Source organism: Camelus bactrianus, chromosome 7 (assembly GCF_048773025.1).
Source record: "Camelus bactrianus isolate YW-2024 breed Bactrian camel chromosome 7, ASM4877302v1, whole genome shotgun sequence".
Taxonomy (NCBI): domain Eukaryota; kingdom Metazoa; phylum Chordata; class Mammalia; order Artiodactyla; family Camelidae; genus Camelus; species Camelus bactrianus.
In genome coordinates, this window is record NC_133545.1 from 79454162 (window position 1) to 79473590 (window position 19429).

Here is a 19429-nt window from a genome sequence, read left to right on the forward strand (position 1 = left end):
TTGTAAGTTGTAGTCTTGCAGAATTTTAACCAAGGAGTCTCTCAAATTGGGAATCTCCATTCCTTCCTTAATGCGGTGAATCAGGAGAATGGGGTCAACATGCGTGCCAATGTTGTTGAGCAAGCCAGTGATAAACGCTGCAAGACAGCACGTAAAACAGCACATAAGCAGTGCAGGTGATGCAACCTCCAGCCAAAAGTAACTCAAAGAGAAAAGTTACTTCCTTTAAGGAAGTGTTAAAACCATCTGAATGTCTAAATCCTCCCAAGAGGAAATCTTCCTTTACTTTCCTCAACAGAGAAGCTAAAGAAGAAACAGTCGGAAAACAAATGATTGTTTCAGAATCCAGTCTGATGTCAAAGGTGCAACCACTATTTTACTGAGCACTGACCAGCTCAGCTGTCACATACTTTTCTCCAGTATTCTGCAAGATAGGAGTGCTCCTTGTTCCCATTTTACAGGAAAGGAAAGGAAAGGAAAGGAAAGGAAAGGAAAGTGGGGGTGGTTAACTAATTCATCCAGGGTCACAGCTAGCAGTTTTCGAACTCAAACACAAACCCAGGCCAGGCCCAGGTTCACAATATGTTTCATTATCCCCACTTTGTCTCCTTTTAGAGCCTTAAATGAAACTGTCATGCTGACCCAGATTTTTAAAGATACACGCGCGTGTATGTAAGTACCTTAATCTGAAATTGACTTGAATAACATTATCCTCTTGTATCTCTTACTAAAAAAGAAAACAGTCATACCAGCAGTTTCTAGAACTTGAAAATCCTGGCAGAGATAAGCCTTCCCAAAAAGGGAAGGGAAAGATCTGAAACCATGACTGCTAGTTTCTGAGTCATTCCTACATCTGTCTTCAGGAAGGACGTGCGTTACTCTTAGGTGACTGCTTTTCCTTCCAAAATGGGAGCCCCAAGGCAGATGGCCAAGAGGAGGCAGCAAATACACAGTCCTGGTGCTGCACTGATAGAACAGGGCAGGAAAGACACTGAACACGATGGGAGCAAACCTCCAAACATGGCCAATGGCCAGTGTCCAGTGCCGGGTAAGGAGTTCTGTACGGAGGCCTGGTGAGAGCTACACTGTATACACTTTGAAAATAACTGTCCCCTGTGTACAAACAAACCAAAATCAGCACTAAGCCAGTTCACGCTGATTCCATTTGGGTGCAGTAGGTAAAAAATACACTCCTCAGAGCACAGGTAATAGGCTCACGCCAATCACGTGCTCTCTGTCACCTCCGGGTAAGGTGACATGCTGAGGGGCCGGCCTCCCGGCACAGGAGAAGGGCTGGACATCGCTGCTGTGCACCTGGCCTACTTTCATTATAGATACTTCACCGTATTTTTAACCCGATGCACTTGAGATAATTCTTACTCTAGACACAACCGGCTAAATTGAGAGACAAAGGGTTACAATCGCAGATGGCTTTCCTGCTTACGTGGTTTGTCGATGGAATATAAAATCAGGTCTTCCCAGAGCTCCCCATCGTCCTGCTCCTTGGCAAATTCAATGGCTTTGTCAACATCGTGTAATTCCTCCATGATCATCTTCAGGGCACTTCGGCTATTCCCCATGCGGCCTAGCAAAGTGTGAAAAATCCTGTATTTAGGATACTTAAATAAAACACTTTTAGAGAAATAACATCTCTCTTCATTTGTTCACACAGCCGGACAGCTACGACAAAAGTGTATTTCCTTATATGATGCCCGTGTCTTGGTAAAATAAGTTTCTCCTACTTACCGGGTGTTTACTTTGTGCCCAGTACTCACGAGAAGCGATGCCTAAGTGATGTAATTCACATGAACACGTAACACTCCTAGGAGGTACGTTATGTTCTACTAATGTTTCTGTTTTATAAAAGAGAACATAGAAATGCTGGTAATTTGCCAAGATCATACAGCTACTAAGTGGAATGGAATCCAAATCCAGGTCTATCAGAGTCTACCTTCCTTCTGATGATAATTTAAAAAAAAAGAATGAACTTCCCAACTCATCTATAATTTGTTTTGATTATGTTGTAAGGTGTGACTGTTAGTGTTGTTTATTACAAAATACTAGTATGTTACCTCAACAGCATTTATTAAATAATGCTTCCTTCTCTACTGAGCTGTGAAGTCTCCTCTTCCATATATTGAATTCTTATACAAAAGAGGCTGTCACCTCTGTGTTACTTTGGTCCACAGCCTGCGTCCAGTCTTAGACAATTTACATCACATTGCCACCCCATTTCTTAGTCTCTGGGGAACCAAAATGAATAAAAGCTACTTACTCAGAAGATAAACTGTCTCTTCCACAAAGTTTCTCTGTTGACAGATCTCAAGAGCCTTCAAGTAACACAGGGTAAACATGTTACTAAGGGTTACCAGACAAGAACAAATTATTAATAGAGTCACTTTTAAAGATACATGCTTGAAAGAATTTTTCCATTGCCTCCCTTTAAAAACAAAACAAAGCAAACCTCGGGTTGTGCCAGTATCCATCCTCATCCACCTCTCAGAGAGGTGAGGTGCTGGACCCTACACAGCTGAACTGCTAACTCAGAACATTCCACGAGCAAAGGCAGAAAAGCAAGATGCTGAGAGGCCTTTTTTCTTTATTCTACGTGACATTTCTTCATGTCACTGCCCCCACCTAATTCACAGCCACTGGTTTAAGCCCCTTTTCCCTCCAATGGATTGTAAGCTCCAGGAAAAGACTACTGTTCACTGCTGCACGGTCCCAGTATGGGGCGTCCCATAGCTCAGTAGACCTCTGTTACATAAACAAACACACACTGGGAATATTTCTATTGCTGGCTCACAGGGTCTGAGAGAACTCTGCTCAAGGATCTGTCAAAAGAGGAAAATCGAAAAGCTATGTGTACCCCAGTGTTCACTGCAGCACCATTTACAACAGCAAGACATGGAAGCAACCTAAGTTTCTATCAACAGATGACTGGATAAAAAAGATGGGGTACGCACAGGAATACCACTCAACCATAAAAGAAGAGATTTTTGTCATTTGCAGCAACATGGATGGACTTGGGGGGAATTATGCTAAGTGAAGTAAGTCTGTACAGAGAAAGACAGATACTGTATGATATCACTTACATGTGGAATCTAAAAAATAGTATCAGTGAACTTATTTACAAAACAGACTCACAGACATAAGAAACCAACTTACGGCTACCGAAGGGGAGGGGGAGGGATAAATTAGGAATTTCAGATTAGCAGATACAAACTACTATATATAAAATAGATAAACAACAAGGACTTACTGTATAGCACAGGGAGCTACATAAAAAAAAAGTAAAAGAAAAAAAATCTGACAAGAAGAAAAAGGGGGAGATCAAGACATGAGGGACCACACAGATGACAGCATCTCCTTAAGTGTAAGAGAAAAGACATTCTGTGTATACAGAATTCAGTAACCCTGGATGAAATGGCGCACCCAGAGGGCTGGGCTGGATGGAGATGCAAAGAGAGTAACAAAAACACTGCTGCCGCCCGTGTAAGAGGAGGACCACGGGGAGGAGGGGGAGGAGGAGGCTCAGGAGCAGAAGCATGCGCTCCCCCTAAGGGCGCAACGTCCAGGGAGGGTCACCGTGACGCGACAGCAGAGAATCCCATGGCCAGGGGAGCGTAAATGGAGGGTCATGTGCACGGATGGGGACGTGGGCTCTAATGTGGCCTCTTGTAAAAAGTTTCGTAGAAGGGGTGGCACCCAAATTGGGTGTGGTATGGTGAGTAAGGGTTCACCAGGAAACCTCATCTCACACCCCGCCACGTGACCTTCCTGCACCACGTTCCTCTGACCTGAAGCCCAGAATCTTACCTGTGGCTTCTGCCATCTGGCCCCGCCTTTCAGTGCAGCTCGATCCATGCCCTGCCCATCCCTCTGCTGTGGTCCCTCGGCCTGGAATGCTGCCCCCGCTCCCCACTCCGGCAGGTCCTTCGGCAAGCACTCACTGGACCCCACTCGGGTCAGATCCCAGGTTCTTAGTCTTGTTGCACCCGGCACCCTTCACGGGTGCAACGAACTGCCCCCCTAACTGTCGTGGTTTCTGTTGGCTGGGGCCACGTGTGCTCTCAGCCCCGGGCTTCTGCCTGGCTCACAGTAAGTGTGCAATCAATGTTTTTTAAATAGATGAGCAGCCAGAAAAGGTTTTGGAGGAAGATTCCTGAGTCACATAGTTAGCAGAGTCATTTAAAAACAACCAATCAAAAATATTTTAGAAACAAGAACCAAGGAGATGAAAAGAACAGTCCAAGTTCACTGGCTCTCTCAGCACCATGATCTGTCTTGGGAAATAACAGTTGGAACTAGTTTTGACATTTTTGATTTTGATTTTAAGTATTTGTGCAGAATATAACTTTAAATCTGTGTCTCTGGTTGGAGATTAACAGCTAAAAGGGAAGAAGAAAAAAACCCAAAGACTACAGAGATCAAGGGAAAGGGGAAAAACCCAAACTAAACATAAAGGGCAAAAATTACAATGCACCTTACTTTAGAATTGCAGTGAAGCTAAGATAATGTTTCAAAGTGCACAGTCATTTCAATGAGATGACCTGGTTGCAATGAGGAAGAAACTGCTAATTCGATTATTCACACGATTCCTTTAAAAATTACCTGGCAGAAATAGCTGGTTGTCTCCCAGTGTCCTTTACCCATTTCTTCTATAATAGTAAGATTTTAGGTGGGGGTGTGACTGCCTAGAATTAAAACCTCCAGGCCACCCCCGTGGTATGAGAACCACGTGAGTACAGTCCACCAGGGAGATGACACAGAAGGGTGGGGCGGAAGCTTCTGGGAATGTCCTTGAAGAAGCAGTGCACATGAACCCCTTGCTTTCTTACTTTTAATTCTTTCATCCAGACCGCTCCTGGAAACACACGATACTCCTACATCATGAGGTTGAGGTCATACGAGGTGGGGGAACAAGAGAACAGAGCCCAGGTCCCTGATCCCATGGCCTGCCGCCACTAGCAGGGCCCCTCCAGTGTGACTTGTGTGTGACAGAACTGAACTGCTCCTCTGTTTAAGCCACTACTAGTCGGGGATTTTCTTTTTTTAAAATCACTCATACCAAACCTAATTCTAACTAATACTTGGGAAATTCTCACTCATTCTGATCTAAAAGATGGTTTCCCAATCTCTATATGGTCACACCTGTAAATCACCATCATAAAGAATGGAACTTTCTTACCAACTCTGAACTCTCCCAGAATGACACTAGAGCAGAGACAGGATGTACATGTGAGAAGTTTAGCAGTAACGGGAAAAGCAAAGTATCTGAAGTCAGAGGACCTGGGACTATTCCAAGAGGAAAATGATTGGGAAACCAGCTGAGGGCTTAGATGTGTGCTCACTGCTGGAGACACAGATGGGCGAAACAGTTTATGGTCTGGGAAGACCACATCATTCAGGACAAACAGCAAACGGTAACACAACTGGCCAGGTAGAACGTTTAGAGAAAGACAATGTGCACAGAGATGAGTGTAATGCTTACAGTGGTTTGTTATTAAATTTCCAGGCACAAAACTGCCTGCAAACTTACCCTTTAAAGTCCCACTTAGAAGTTTCAAACAGAGCCATCCTTTTCCTGAGCACACGAGGATGCTTGAAAACATGCGTGTCTCAAACCACAAAGAGGGTTTGTAGTCTGAAGGCTCACCTGAGCTGTGCAAGACCGTAGCCACTTGCTGTATGTGGCTATTTGCATTTAAATTAAATGGAAACTTCAGTTCCTCACCATCCATATGTCAGATGCTCAGTTGCCATGCGTGGTTAGTGGCTACTTCGTTAGAGAATCTGGTAGCCCATTTCCACCACTGCACCACATTCTACGGTATAACGTTGCTGGGAGCTGTTTAGGATGCTATCGAAAATGACGATTCATGTGGGAAGAAAAGTCTGCAGTCAAGAGTGGTCTGGAAGGCGAGCAGGTGTGGAACACCAAGCGCAAAGAGCACCTGAGTCTTTGAATTTCACAGATTTTTAAACATTTTATGAGTTGTTTCTAACAGTATCTTAAATTATCCTTTGCTCATATAAGAGAAAGTCGAGGAAGACCCTAGACTCTAGAAGTCTCTGGAAATTTTGAGTAAAATGTAAGAAGAAAGTATTTCTGGTACATAGGATTTTTCTATGATTGACAAAAGCACAAAAGCCTGTTTTCTTATTTTAGATTCTCGACTGTTCCTGGGCCACAGTGCTCCCTCTAGTGGAAAGAGTAGGGAAATTAAGATTTTTAAAGGCATATAGAGACACACATGTGTGCACAAGCAGAAAATTATAGTAGAAAACATTGAAGTGACAAGACAGAATAATAACAGGAGTTGAGTGGAAAATGATGCAAAAATAATATTTTAAGTTTCCTTTCCCTGATTTAATGTAAACGTAAGGAACAGAGTTAGAAATTTGGAGGGAAGTAACAGAAACCTGATCAACTATAAATTATGTAACAATTTCCACCTAGCCTTGACTCTGTAATCCTCGATCCAGTCTTGTTAAATTTTTTCAATGAAAAAAAAAATCTATAAACTTTGCATCTCCTGGTTTTATTCCTCCAAATTCATAAACACTGCCACCTTGTGAATGCCATTTGATATGAGACAGGTCATAAATTCAGGTCTTAACTTGCTGGAGCTATAAAGCTGCTATTCTTAACTATTCTAGGCATAAGCAAATAAGATCTGCGAATGAAAACTAGTGCCCAATGACCACAGCTGGGAATTATGGAAGGACGGACAGTTTAAAGACTGATGCACAGTTCTTGCAGTACTAAGGAATATCTGTTATTATCATCATTATTATTATTATTTTAATTAACTTTGTAAACCTGAAAAATGATTCCTCACCATCGTGGAAAGAATATGAGACCGGAAATTAAGAGACCCGGGGTCCCGAGTCTTAGCCCTTTGACTTATTTATTAGCTCTATACTTTGGGTTGTTTCTTTCCACTCCTACAGACTCAGCTTGTCACGTATAAAATGACTTTATCCACCTCCCTGCATGTTTGTAGAGATTAAATAAAAATAAAGAACTTTCATGAAAGCACAGCACATCTGATAAAGCACAAGAAACACTTCCGGGAGACTGCTGTCTTTTTTAAAGACTATCGTCTTTTCAAATTGTGGTAGGTGTTATAAATTCTTACCAACCCTGTCTCTCTTTTAGAATGAACAATTTCATAAAAACTTGCGTTTAATTTTGGAATTTAAGAGTTGTGATTTTAAAGCCTGAACTCTGGTCTTCGAGAAGACTGAGGGATATCAATCAATTCAGCATAAGTCTGACCTGCATTCTTGAAGATTCCAAGCACCTGCCATTTGAGATGACCCCATCTCTCAATGATTACCTAGTCCCAGCAAAGGCAGGTGACCAGAAATGATGACAGAGCTGTATTCTGGCAGAAGTGAAACTGTCAATGATAGTGAGTCAACATGCTCTGAATGCCTTGAAACTTTAAACACTTTCCATTTAAAATAAAAACAAACACCAAAATATCTCCTAAGCATCTATCAGCCTAAACAATCCATAAACTCTTCTGAAGTAGAGACTTCTTGGGTGTGGATTAAGAAGCTGACTGGTTACACGATGGATGAGCAGAGACAGGAAGAGGGAAACCAAGAGCTCACCAACAAGGACAGCTCGGTCACCTGCAGTGTGTGGCCAGGGCGTCTGTGACTTACCTTCTCAAGGGGGCAATGGATGCTGTCTCGGAGAAATGGAAGCAGGTTTGGTCGATCGTATTCCGCGTAGAGGCTGATCTGCTTTTCATGGTAGGCCTGCCCCTTGTGATGGTCTCTTTTGAACAGCTTATGCAGATACTGAAAAGAACAAAGGAATAAACCATGAATATTGAAGTAAGAAAAGCAGTGCCTGTTTAACATTGCTATTTTCAGTTCGAAACAGCTTCCATGAAGAGGTTGAGGGAAAAAGTCTCTAGGTAAAGGGCAAGTAGAAAGGAGAATGTCCTCTCTAAAATGGCCCGAGTGAGCTGGCTCCGTCACTTGCCGACCACGTGACCTGGGGCAGATCACTAACCTCTCTGTGACTGAGTTTCTTTATCTGCAGAAATCTCATGGGGTGGTTGTGAGGAATGAGTGAGTTAGCACCTGTAGACCCCTCAGAACCACACCTGGCACATACTAAGAAGTGCAAAAATGTTACTGATGGGAGTTGTTAGTATCACCATCATCTGCTTCACCTCAGAGAATGAAATGCTTGATGAATCGTGTTTCTAGATGAGAAAATTCTCATCCTTCCTATTTATATAAAGGAGGCAGAATCATGGGGCAAGAATATGTTCTTAAAAACTCAAGCAGCAAGGGCTAAATTAATTCTCATACATTCTGCATCTCCTCTGCTAAGTCTTACTGAGATCTGTGTTTGCAATGAAATGCTGCCTGTAGTGGCAACAATGAAAACAAAAACAAAAAGTAAAAATCAAGAAGAGTACGGGTGTTCAGAACCCATTTTCAAAATCGATTCCTTTTTCTAACCTTCTGAAAAAGTTACTGGACCTCAAAGGAAGCCAGTAATTCCCTTTCTACTTAGGGGCAAGGTGAAGTCTGCAGATGACGCAGAAGTCACAAGTCGATGTTGGATGCTTTGTTGCTGTTAGATGGAAACAAACACCCGGTAACCCAACTGAGGCAGAAAGACTTACACACGGTGCCTTCGCACCTTGAGTGGCCTGGGTCTTCAGGAGCACAGAGCATTGGCCGGCCCCCGAAGCTGGACTGGGAATGAGTTCACTGAAGACGGACATGCGGGACTGTATGTGGTCGCTAAATAAGCCTAACCGGGACACCAGCACATTGGGAAACCTACTCCTTGGGTTGGGTTAGCTGTTCCCCTCTCCCTCAGGTAAGAAGAGGGGAGAGCAGACAGACAGACAGACAGACAGACAAACAGACAGACAGACAGAAGTCCACACCAGGCTGACGAGGGCCCCGGCCAGTCCACTGGCGCGGGGCTCAGTGTGTGAGCTGGACACACACCACGCTTTCCCAGAGGCGGAGGCCCTGTCACTTCTGCGGGGGCAGATTTATGGAGACGTTACCTTGCCTGACGGGGGAGATGAGCCGCTTTAGTGTGAGTCCCGCTACCGCTGCCCCAATTACAGGGTCACTGGACGCCTCCCGCCTGTAATCCGGTCTTGTGGCTCAAGGAGGCCAGAAATCACTGCTTTATAAACAAATCCCAAGGAGGCCAGCGCAGAGGTACCCTGCTTGGATAAGCAGGTGATCTAGAGACTTCCAATCATCAACAATACAGCAAAAGCATCTGTACAACCTCTGAGCCAAAAAAAATCCCCCAAAATCCAAAAAAAAAAAAACAACCCTAAAATACCTTCATACTCCTATCTTGGCGACAAAACTGACTTGAATAAAATACTCTGTTCCCTGGGCCTCCTCCTGGGGTGCAGAGGGGTGGACAGAGACACCAGAGTGCTCCCTGAGTCTGATGCCCAGAGCCCTACCGCAATATCCCATCTTTTCACTGAAGACTTTTGTGTAATTTTGAAAGGACATAGAAAACACCATCTGCTTTCCTCCCACGATGACAAAATGCAAAGTCAAAGCAGCCGCCCTCCCGGCAAAGGAAACCTAGACTAAGGGGCCTGCGAGACCACCACAGGACCATACGGAAGGAGTGGGCACAGCGAGCGTCCGGGTGGAGGACAGACAGACCGAGGGTCTGCTCTGTGATCAGTGTGGTCCTGGACACGGAACAGCTGCGTGGCGTTTCCTTGGCAGGAGTACCTGGTATGTGCAGCACCCAGGTCAGGGCACCGGCTCGCCTGTAATTTATGCCAGAACTCTACTGGATGGTAGCTACAGACGTGCAGACAAAAAATATTGCCAGCCGTTCTGGTTAACGATGAACATTTCCTGCCATCAAGCCTTCAGCCACTGCAGGCGTCCCCCTGATGGGGAATTCAGGATGGAGAAAAACGGGATACAAGCCCTAGACAGTTAAGATGCACATCAAAGGAATAATTTCAGTGCACCCAGACTCTCAAATCTTCCCATACACAGGAAGGTGCCAAAATCATTAACCTGAGATGTGTCTGGGGGTTGGTTTGTTTATTTTTTGTGTGTGTGGTTTTTTTTTTTTTTTGATTAACAGTAATCTTTGGATGTTTGACTACATGGTTTTGTTTTGTTTTGTTTTTTTCCCAGCAAAAACTCCTGTGTATCCTGGCTGCTCCTTTACCTCTTTAAACAGCCCCTCAGAGCTCTCTGAGAGGCTGCCTTCCCAGGCTACCGTCCTAAGTAACGTCCTTGAATAAAACATAATTTGCAACTTTTAGGTTCTGCATTTTTTTTTTTTCAGTTGATGGAAGGTACTTACTCCCAAGCACAGTTTGAAAACACAAAAATGAATAACTTTTTTTAAAAAAAAGTCACAATTCAATTGTGGGTCAAAGTGCCTGATCTGTTATTAATCCCTAGGTTGGATTCAGAGCATAAACTGCATTATAATAATTTGAGAATATTATTTGTGGTCAAACCTCCAATCTGAATATTAACCTGAAATGTTCACTCCAGTATTCTCACACCAGCACTGGAAGGTGATTTGCCTCACTAATCAAAAGGCAAAATTGTGGTAGCTCACAGCAAAAAAAAAAAGTAACAATGAATATATGTATGTTTATACGTAACTGAAAAATTGTGCTCTACACTGGAATTTGACACAGCATTGTAAAATGACTACAACTCAGTAAAAAAAAAAAATGTTAAAAAAAAAAAAAAGGCAAAAGAAGCCTGTCATGCTTACCACGTGCTGCAACTCTGGTCTGTCTTCTAATTCTTCCACAACCTTTTTAATCTACAGAAAAAAAGAAACTTGAATGTTGCGTTACGTGGACACAAACACAGCTGCAAAATTATCTGATAAACATCTCTCTTCTTTACAGCGATAGTGGTCCCAGACACTCATCTGTTTTAACCCACATAAAAAACAAGAGACACTCACTGAAATTTTATCCTCATTGTCCAGAAGCATGTCAACAGCTTTCTGTAATATGAGAAAAAAAAAAAAAAAAAAACAAACCACAGTCACTGAAATTTGCCAAAGAAAAAGAGAACAGAAAAAAACAAATGTATATGGTATTACCATTAAAGGTAGAGGCCTTTTTTTATGCACCTAAGGAGGTTCATAGCTTTACAGTGGTCCTTAGGTGAGATGTTTCTAAATGTGTTTGAAAATGGGCTTCAATCTGAGGTCTACGTGCTTTTGCATATGACTTAAAAGGACGCCTTGCTACCACTCACTAATACAAAACACCTTGACTGCATATATTCTAGGCTCCCCGATGTCCCAGGTGTCTTTGTAAGTTCTCGTGTGACTCTCAGTAGTTCCGGGGAGCGTACCGTGCACAGCACCACAAAAATGAGCGGTGCTTCTGGCCACCCGAATATTCAGTGTGTCCCCTACAGATTCAGAGTCCACAGATATAAGGAGCTGGTCTTACGTGGAGCAGAGGACAAACAAAAGGAAAAAAAAAAAAGATATTTGAAGTTTCATAATGATACAGTTTCTGGATTTTTAGAATTCACTTTCGCCACCTCTAACATAACCGGATGGCGTTTGTGACGAGAGGTGGGGGGGAAGAGAGCCCACAACACTGAGGCTCCTTCACACCCCTGAGTCTTGGTCTCGACTCTGCTCTGCCACTGCCTCCCTGTCTGCTTTTTTCTCTCTGAAGTATTAGGATGTTGAAAGAGATTATCCTTAAATTATTTCCTAATTATGAAGTACTATGATTCCTTAACTTTGGTTCATGCTCTTGAATAGTGGTTACTTTGAGCTCATTCATCTTCTATCTGTGGCTCCATATGCAGAACTAGGCTCGTGAGACACGTGGTGGGGGTGGAACAGACGTAAGGGGAGACTATATATGGAGAAATGTAATTAATTTTTACATAAACTTCTTATCCTCGTAATCATTTTCTGTCCTGTACCTGAACTTCCTCAGAACCGCACTAATTCTTTTTAGATCTGTGGTCCCTAAGGATTTGATTCTTCCAGTGCGAAAAGTAGGCTAAAAGCATCTTTCAGAAAAAAGAGGTAGATATAGCTCCTATTTACATTAAGTTTAAGTGCATGAAGTCTAATATATAGCACATAGTAGATATATAACATAGCACATAATACCCCCAAATATAGTAAAAATACAAATTTTAAAAAATCCAGGTAACTCTTTTGGAGCCTTAAGGGTGTTACTCTTAACCTAAACTTTCAGTTTTTGGAATAAGAACTGTTTTTATGCATCCCCCTCCATCATGAGCACTTGGCATTAGCTTTCTTTTTTGAGACACACACACAGTTTGTATCCCTTTACAAGAGCCACTGTGAGCTGTGGAGGTTGGGTGCCCTCATCAGACAAGCAGTCCACTATTCAAATCTGTCCTGTAATAAGATAACCTGGACCTGAAGTAAACTGTCCTGGACCTGAGCATCACCCGAGATCAATGGAAACTCCACATGCTAGAGCTGTGAATGCCAAGGGAAAAGAAGGCAACAAATGGATCAAAAGAGTTTACTTAAAATTTTAAATCTGAGACATACAGTTAACAGGGTTGATGAGCTAAAGCATATGGCTGGATTCTTTGTTTCTGTGAATCATATGAATTGTTTTACTAAAAAACTACTTCACACACACACAGCTTAAAAAGTTCCACATCAAATTATGATTGCTTTTACAGAATAACCGCGTAAGTAAAGGATTCCTGAGTGCCAGCTACTAACGTAACATCTAGTGGGGGTCAGGGTGTTCTGAACATCATCAGCCAAGTCACATGACTGATTAACGCCTCCAGCACATGGATAAATGTCTCATCAAAAATTTGGAATAGCACACATAATTGATCAGCATTCAATTAAGAAACACATTACCTCAGAATCAAAATCCATTAATAAGACAATTTTATCCTTGATAGAACTGAAAAGATTATGCTTGTGGATCAACTGGAAAACATCCTTATGTCTTAACGTCAAGTATATTTCCAGAGCGTTGCCATAGTTTTTGTCATAGGTGTACCTGGTAAGACAAAAACTTTCACATTAACGTTCACCCATGCTTCTGATTAAACACACACTATACACATGTACAGATCATGTTTTACCTTAATGAAAACTGAAAAACTTGCCTGGAGAGAAAAGTTCACTTTATTTAAGAAAACTGTTCTTTCAGATTTAACTATAACGCGACCAGTAAGTATTTCTTTCTCAGAACCTTGCTTCCCATCTCACCAAAGTTTTAGAAAATTTTTAATACCCAACTAATAAAAATTTTCCTTTATAGAAATTCTCAAAAAAATTTTTATAGGAATTTGTATATCACATAAAGAATGACACAGAATGAAAGACATTCTTATTCTGGTAATTAAAAAAAAAATCAGTAAAAATTCTTACAAGCATGACCCAGAATGAAAGACATTCTTATTCTGGTAATTAAAAAAAAAAAAAATCAGTAAAAATTCTTACAAGCAGGGTTCAGCTGACAAATGGGTGACATTCCAAAAGCTTATTCCTAAGGAGGTTATATAAAATGTAAATGTGCTTTTCTGTTGAAACAGCGTTTTTCACATTGCTTAATTCCCTAAGCCGGCTTCCTAAAAGCCAACTGAACCTAAATTGCACTGTGAGTCCATTATTAGCCCTACAGAACTATTATTAGTACAGTGTCAGTCCTACAGAGTCCAAGGGAAACCAGAACACTGTTTCCAGAAGAGATCAGTGCTCCACAAACATGACTCCTTTTGTGGAAAGCCTTAAACAGCCCTGAATTCCAGGCCATTCTGGTGTCGGACGAAAGATGTTAAGAAGCTGATGGAGCGGGTTGCCTGAGGTTGGGGGTGGTGCAAGGAGGGGCCGAGGCGAGACGGTCTTGCTGAGATTTCCCGCATGCAGTGTGCTTGTTCCACTAAACCAAAGCCCCTAGAGGGCCTGCGTGTGCCTTACCCGCCCCTGCACCACAGGCATGTAGCACAAAGCCCGGGACCCCGACAGTGCCCAATAAGTAAGAAAAGCATCAACCAAGCTTCCATTTTCTGAGCCCTGACTCGGTCTCAGGCATGGCACGTCGTTTTTGATTATGAAGTTTCATAATCGTTTTGGAATTATGAAATCCATCCCATGAAGAACTGTGTTATCACCTGGGATCTCATGGATGAGGAGTCTAAGGTTTGAGAAATTTACCGGCTTGCAGATCCAAGGATGACGGCACCCAGGGCCTCACTGGGAAACTGATCTGGGCGAGGATCTAAGACCCAGTCCCCTTCCCCCACCAGGCCACTGCCTCTACCCAGGGCTGCTGACAAGGGTTCCTCTCCTCTGGGATCACATTACCACTGTACCGTTTCATACTTTTTCCTTCCCTTCCCTGCCGGCTGTCCACTCAAGGTTTATGAAAGGTTTTTACTAAGAGTGAATGTGGGAAAATGGTATATAAACTTTGTCCTTCCCATTCAGTTTGCCAGATTTTAAATACGAACAACTTTTCATGTAGATTGATTTGGAAAAAGCAGCGCTAACAGGATACTCACAGTTCTGCCAGGGTTTTAAGTAAGGTCCTGTTCTGACTGTCTTTCTTCAGATGATCTCGGACTGCTTGAACCATCACCGAATTGTTGTACAGATCTCCGGGCCATTCCCGGATCAACGTGGCAAAGCCCTAACCCAGGCGGGGAAAACGGACGAAGAACACTCTTTAAACAGGAAAATAATCCAGAGAGTTCCAACAGTGCCTCAAAGTATTTGTGGAAAACAGACAAAACCATTTTACGATTAAAACACTGGTCCATGAACATATTGTCAATTTTCAGACTGCGGGCCTGGGGATGGCGAGGGGAGGCAGAGAATGACTGCACATCTCCACTCGCCACTCCTGGGGAGCAGGCGGGGCCACCACTGCTCCACCTACTGGGTGAAATGCACAAGGAAGCAAGCCCCCCTGGTCCTTCCGTAAAGGGCCACTGCACAAAGTTCAGGTCTGATTCGCTCTTTCCTCATCCTGGAGTGACTCTAACATTTGAGGTCGTCTTTAACATCTCACAGATACTGTCCAAGTCAGCTGCCCTCCCCACCACCATCGGTGCCCTTGAGGTCTGGGCTGCCATGTGCACTGGTCGTGAAGTCGTCACCGCGCTGCCAGCAATACGCACGTGGCGGCTTTGCTCCCACGGTGGAATCGCCCTGCATCCCACCTTCAACAAGTTATCATCTCTGTTCTTCTTCCATTCCTGCTTCTAAATCTACTTTTCTTTGGGCATTTGGGACTTTGGTTCAAGTCTTATCCCCTGCTCCTAACCCTGGCTATCTAAGGATCTCAGATTTTGTGGTTCCGATAGAAAACTCCAGATCCCCTGACTGGATCCTCTTTTCCTCCATGGCTGATTCTTGGCCAGTGTCCTGGGCAGCCTCTGCCCTCCTGAATCCTAACTTTAGCTCTTGTAACTCAGAGTACTTGTAACTTTAGCCCCTGTAACTCAAAGCAGTTTCCTTACTGATCCTTGACAACTTTCAGCTAAAAAACTTAGATGTTTCCAAAAGATAGCAAATATTTGAAGTAAATATTTTTCACATTTTTGAAAAAGATCGTATTACCAATATTAAATAACTCAACTAATGCTTTAATGAACTACTATGAATCGGTTTAAATGGTATTTAGAAATGAAAACAGTGTGGTAGAATTTGCTTCTGTAAAGTACCAGGATTTGGTAAGAAGAAAAATCACCAAAGAATCAGGAATATAGTTTCCATTCAGTTCCTACCCACTTTGTACTGAAGTAACCCCTACAAAGGGTGATGGCAAAAGACCAGAACAACACGCAAACACAACACACATTCTCCAAACTGCAGCCTTCCTTCATATGAGCATGGCTGCAATTTGACTGGAGAGATTTGGGGAGAGGCTTCAATAAGTAAAGATGATATATTTTATATAATGACTGAATCAGAGCATTAAAATGTTCTCTGAATCAAAATGATACTTTGGATGATGTTTCTGTTTTCTTAAGACTCTGAAATTTATAAGATTAAAAAAAGTCTTGAAAAGATTTCCACTCCAACACTGGCAGCTCTCAGTAGCCTTGAGACCAGGAATAATACTGTTCAGGGAAAGAAGAAACCTTGGCTCCTTTCCCCCCTTTTTCTGATTCAGGCAACAGCCTTGCAGTACTGCCAACTTCTAACACAAAATAAGACAAAATGACCGGTCATATTGTGCGATAAGAACATGATGACTCCAGTGTAAACTGAAACAAACATTTATCACATTTCACGTTAGGCTTTTCTCTGCTTAACTGGCTTTGTGCACCCTTGAAATAAATGTGCTTAGAAAATACTGATGAGCTGCCACTTTGGAAAACAGTGTGGAGACACCTCAGAAAACTGAAAATGGAGTTACCATATGACCCAGCAATCTCACTCCTGGGCATATGTCTGGAGAAAACTCCAATTCAAAAAGATACATGCGCCCCAGTGTTCACAGCAGCACTATTTACAATAGCCAAGACATGGAAACAACCTAAATGTCCATCAACAAATGAATGAATGGATAAAGAAGTGTGGTGTATGTACACGTGTGTACACACACACACACACACACACACACACACACACACACACACAATGGAGTACTACTCAGCCATAAAAAGGAATGAAATAAGGCCATTTGCAGCAACATGGATGGACCTACAGATTATCATGCTAAATCAAGTAAGTCAGAGAAAGACAAACATATGATATCACTCATATGTGGAATCTAAAAAAATGACACAAATGAACTTACTTACAAAACAGAAACAATCTCACAGACATAGCAAACAAACTTATGGTTACCAAAGGGGTTTGGAGTGAGGGATAAACTGGGAGTTTGCGATTAACAGATACACACTACTAGATATAAAATAGATAAACAACGAGGTCCTAATGTATAGCACAGGGAACTATATTCAATAGGTTGTAAAAACCTATAATGAAAAAGGTGTGTATATATATATATGTGTGTGTGTATATATATATGTGTGTGTATATATACACACACACATATTCTTTTATGTATGTGTATGTGTGTATATATATATATATATATATATATATATATATATATATATATATATATATATATATATTTGAATCACTATGCTGTACACCTGAAACAAACACAACATTGTAAATCAACTATACTTCAATTTCAAAAATACTGATGAAATCACCCATGGGGCCTTTATTATTAATTAGAGGACACAGTTATCAGGGGACTGTCATGATCAAGTGGGCAAAGTTACAGCACCCCTCAGTGCCCATCAGAGTAAGTAAAAGTTTAAAGAGTAACCAGTAGGATGAGGGGAGGGTGTAGCTCAAGGGGTAGAGCGCATGCTTAGCATGCTTGAGGTCCTGGGTTCAATCCCCAGTGCCACCTCTAAATAAATAAATGATAAACAAACCGAATTACCTCCCCCAACCACAAAAATTTTTTTAAAAAGTAGTTTTTGGATTTGGAGTTTATGAAGCCTTAAAAAAAAAAAATACGAACCAGTAAGTGAAATGCCACAGAAACCATCCCACTTTTAACATGCTTATACATTTGCCATTAATATTATGAAGCAAAGCTTAACTCTTTGCAGTAACTCTGCTGTTAGGGGAAGGGTATAGCTCAAGTGGTAGAGCTCATGCTTAGCATGCACAAGGTCCTGGGTTCAATCCCCAGTATCCCCTCCAAAAATAAATAAATAAATAAACCTAATTGCCTGACCCCACCTTAAAAAAAATAGGAAAAGTAATTCTGCTGTTATAAATTAAAAGGCAAGGTGATATCCATTTCAGTAGAAACCCCTTACAAATGAGTCATGAAACATCAGTACCTCCCAGGAAATACTGTGACTTCATGTCTTTTTAGGAAGAAGAGAAAATTCCTGAGAAATACAATTTCTACTTTTCTCCTGACCTTTAGTGCTATTTAGTGGCACAAAATTTTCATCTATTTTATATGTGATCAAATGTGTTGCTTTAGAACACTGCTTTCTGATCAATTATGTGACAATTTAATTCAAAGTTAAACATGACAGAGAATGACAGAAGCTAAAATATGAATTATTTATAAGAGCTTATGACAAAAACAAATTATTTATAACCTTTTTAATAGTACTGATCAGGCAGACACCTTCAAACATTCAGGAAAAACATCTACAAACTCTAAATTTAAGTCATGCTTATTTCTTTCAGTCTCAGGCAAAAAGCCTTCCAGATATGAAGTAGCTGGGTAACTTTAATGAAACAAGACTGAAAACAGTTTCTTGAAAAAGTAGGAGTTGAATCATGTGGAAGAATCGTAACAGAATCATAAAAATAACAAAATCGCTTTTCTTCCCCCATGGTTAAATTACATTACGTTAAAAAGAGGACAAGAATAACTAAGCTTAGGTATTTCTAAATAAAGGCCATACTCTCCCCATCATTTTTCACAGAACACTCATAAATCTCTTTCTTTTGGGAAGATGTACAAAGATGGATTATTTATGATAGCCGCTCCGTGTACTCAGAACATACTGGAAGGAAACAGAAGTCCATCACGAGTCTATTCACTCAAGAAACCTTTTCCAATAACTATGGCCAATAACTGCCTCTCACTAGATCTCTTATAACACATAGCTCTTCCTGTCTTAAGTTATTTTCTAGTTGCTTAAAACTTATTAATATGGTCTCCCCAGTCATTCTTAAACGCGTGTAAGCCTAGGGCTGTGTTTTGATTTCTCTTGGACCCAACTGAGTTCTCAGCCCAGTTCCAGACCATGGCAGGTTCTAAATGAAGATACACTGAATTGAACAGGATGGGAAATGAATCGGAACCATGCTTCCAGATGACATCAGTTGGTACCCAGCATTAAATGACAGAAACTATTACCATAAACTCGTCTGTACAGCCCTGGAAATGAACAGGCCCAGGCTGGCAGAGAAGACTAGATTATATTAGAACATGGGCTAAAAAGAGAGGACGATGAGGAAATGTTGCCTCCATTAGTATACACGATTATTAAAGAAATATTTTGTTCCAGTTTAATTCATGCTGAAGCACTTAATTCCTCCCTGCGAGAAGAACAGACTCTTTAACAGTAAAGGAACTGCGCAGGTCACGTGTGCATCAGGATGCTTGAGGCTGACGGATCCAGAACGGCTGACAGTAACTGACCAAACACTGGAGTTATCAGGGTAAACATTCACTATCTGAAAGGTCCCTTGAGATCTTAAGCTCTAAAAATAGTCTCAGCGTTAAAATGCAGTATTTGCGTTATTACCCCTCCTTAACTTGAATCAATTATCGGTATTAAAAAGTAGGCACCCCAAACATAAGGAGTTCCTTTTCTCATTCCCTCTTTAGTCTGATCGCCTCCTTCTGTTTCTTTAAAAAATATTTATAATTAA

The 19429-nt window shown here is 41.7% G+C and overlaps 1 protein-coding gene across 3 annotated transcripts in view; it reads right to left on the reverse strand.

Moving 5' to 3' along the window:
- VPS41 (VPS41 subunit of HOPS complex) overlaps positions 1-19429 on the reverse strand; it is a 178280-nt gene that overhangs the window by 14697 nt on the left and 144154 nt on the right. For all 3 annotated transcript variants that reach the window (XM_045510866.2, XM_074367685.1, XM_045510843.2), the window contains exons 18-25: positions 14551-14678; positions 12899-13043; positions 10976-11017; positions 10778-10828; positions 7681-7818; positions 2276-2330; positions 1445-1585; positions 1-137 (exon numbers count right to left, since the gene is read on the reverse strand). In XM_045510866.2, coding sequence (XP_045366822.2) covers positions 1-137; positions 1445-1585; positions 2276-2330; positions 7681-7818; positions 10778-10828; positions 10976-11017; positions 12899-13043; positions 14551-14678 — 837 coding nt within the window. The remainder of the gene's footprint in view (positions 138-1444; positions 1586-2275; positions 2331-7680; positions 7819-10777; positions 10829-10975; positions 11018-12898; positions 13044-14550; positions 14679-19429) is intronic.